Raw genomic sequence first — 1,783 nt, 5'->3', positions numbered from 1 at the left:
GCTAGAAATCAGCCGAAGAATAAAGTGATCACATTTGTATTGACCAAACCAATCAGTGCGATCAGTGTTTTGTTCTCTGCATATATACATTGATTTTACAAAATCGCAAAATTAGGAAATTTGGGTTGATAAATGAAAAGACCCTAGCTTTGAAGCAAAACTGAAGTTTTGATGGCCATCACGATTCTACGTGATCGAATACAGCGGCACCTTTGAATCAACTAATAGAAAAAAGTTTTTACTACGTCTGAAAAAAAAAGATTGTAAACTACGAATTCAATAGTATAATAGATAAATGACGTACGTTAATGCATCGGAATTCGCAGCACAATTTATTGTTTAATTAGAACACACATATACCGGAAATGACGTTATTAGATTTTCGAAGCTTATTGTGAGAACCTTTAAGACGTCAGTCAATAAATGATATTGATTGAACCAAAAACGAATTGAGAACTAACTAAATTATTGTTAATGGATTATAACCCAAAGATGCTACTTGACAAGAAACGTTGAGCTAATTACTCAATTTTTTCTTCTTTTTGCCTTTGATTTAAGAAATCGATTCAAAAGAATATAGACACTGCATTAAGAAATTTAAAAAACTCAAAATAACAGTGCCAAATAATGATAAGAGTTGCGCGCAATGGTTTCTTGAACAGCATACTTTCTTGTGATCTATTGGTTGTTTAAATTGTTAAAACTGGCTTTTCAGACAGTAGTTAATTCTATACTCATTATCTTTCTGGGTTGTAAAACAGTGATAGAGACAAAAAATTCTCGAGTAATTCTACAGACAAAATATTTTAAATTCTTCAAATTGTACTTGATTGACAATATAGAACTCAATTTTTCAGTCCAAGTGGGTAAAATATGAATGTCAAACTTTTTCAACTTTTGAAAGTTAAATGAATACTTTTTTCCATGAGCGGCACTTTATGAAATGGAATTGGTTGATCAGACTTTCAAGAGCCTACGAAAAACAAAACCAAACTATCTGAGTAAGTTTATTTTGAAGAAGTAGCTGCACTATTTATATCTTCAAAAAGAAGTTAATAACTATTTCCCATTATGGAAAAAGTATGCTAAAGATTTTTACCTGACTGAAAAAGAATCCAAGTTTAGAAAATAAAGAAAAAATTTAGATGCGTATTTTTCACTCGCAAGAATGTTTCTATGCTCAAGCAATCAACTTTGGTGGAAAAAAAATTGCATGAAAGCTTAAGTTTTTCTCCACAACATAGTCCAAATGATACATTTTTGCACAAAGAAAACATATTTTTTCTTGATATTTTGTGCAAAGTGAGATGTTTTGGGTTTTTTGTTCTGACCATTTAAAATGAGAGGATTTTTGTATTTTTGCCTTTTTGTGTGTTTTGGATTTTGGAGACAATTTTTTAAAAATTTTATTTTATCAAATGATTTTTTTATTGGTTTTTGAAGTCATTTTTTGCCAAAAAGTGTTCGTATATCAGACTTCGAAAAGACAACGAAACAAAAGAAATGTATTTTTTGTATATCTTAAAACATTGTCTGTCGACACATTCTGTGCTACTTACACACTAACTGGATATCCGTGTTTTTATGAAGAAAAATAATTTTAAAACTCTTAACAAGACTGCTCGTATTAGGGCGAAGCCCTGAATGTTCTGACTGCCTTTTAAGGTTTATGGAGCAGCAGTAATAACATTAAAAAAAAACTAAATCAAATAAAATAAAATAAAAAAATTTTTTCTAAAATTTGAAAATTTTTGTGAAAATTTACCCCCCCACACGCCAGATA

At 29.9% G+C, this 1,783-nt stretch overlaps 1 protein-coding gene across 1 annotated transcript in view; it reads left to right on the top strand.

The window, feature by feature from the left end:
• The first annotated feature begins 295 nt into the window (after positions 1 to 295).
• The window catches only part of LOC134842776 (uncharacterized), a 3,241-nt gene continuing 1,753 nt past the window's right edge, over positions 296 to 1,783 (top strand). Inside the window, exon 1 of the mRNA XM_063859295.1 lies at positions 296 to 300. Within this exon, the coding sequence (XP_063715365.1) occupies positions 296 to 300 (5 nt within the window). The remainder of the gene's footprint in view (positions 301 to 1,783) is intronic.

This window comes from Symsagittifera roscoffensis, chromosome 1 (assembly GCF_963678635.1).
Source record: "Symsagittifera roscoffensis chromosome 1, txSymRosc1.1, whole genome shotgun sequence".
Classification (NCBI taxonomy): Eukaryota; Metazoa; Xenacoelomorpha; order Acoela; family Convolutidae; genus Symsagittifera; species Symsagittifera roscoffensis.
This window is presented reverse-complemented; position numbering and strand designations above follow the sequence as displayed.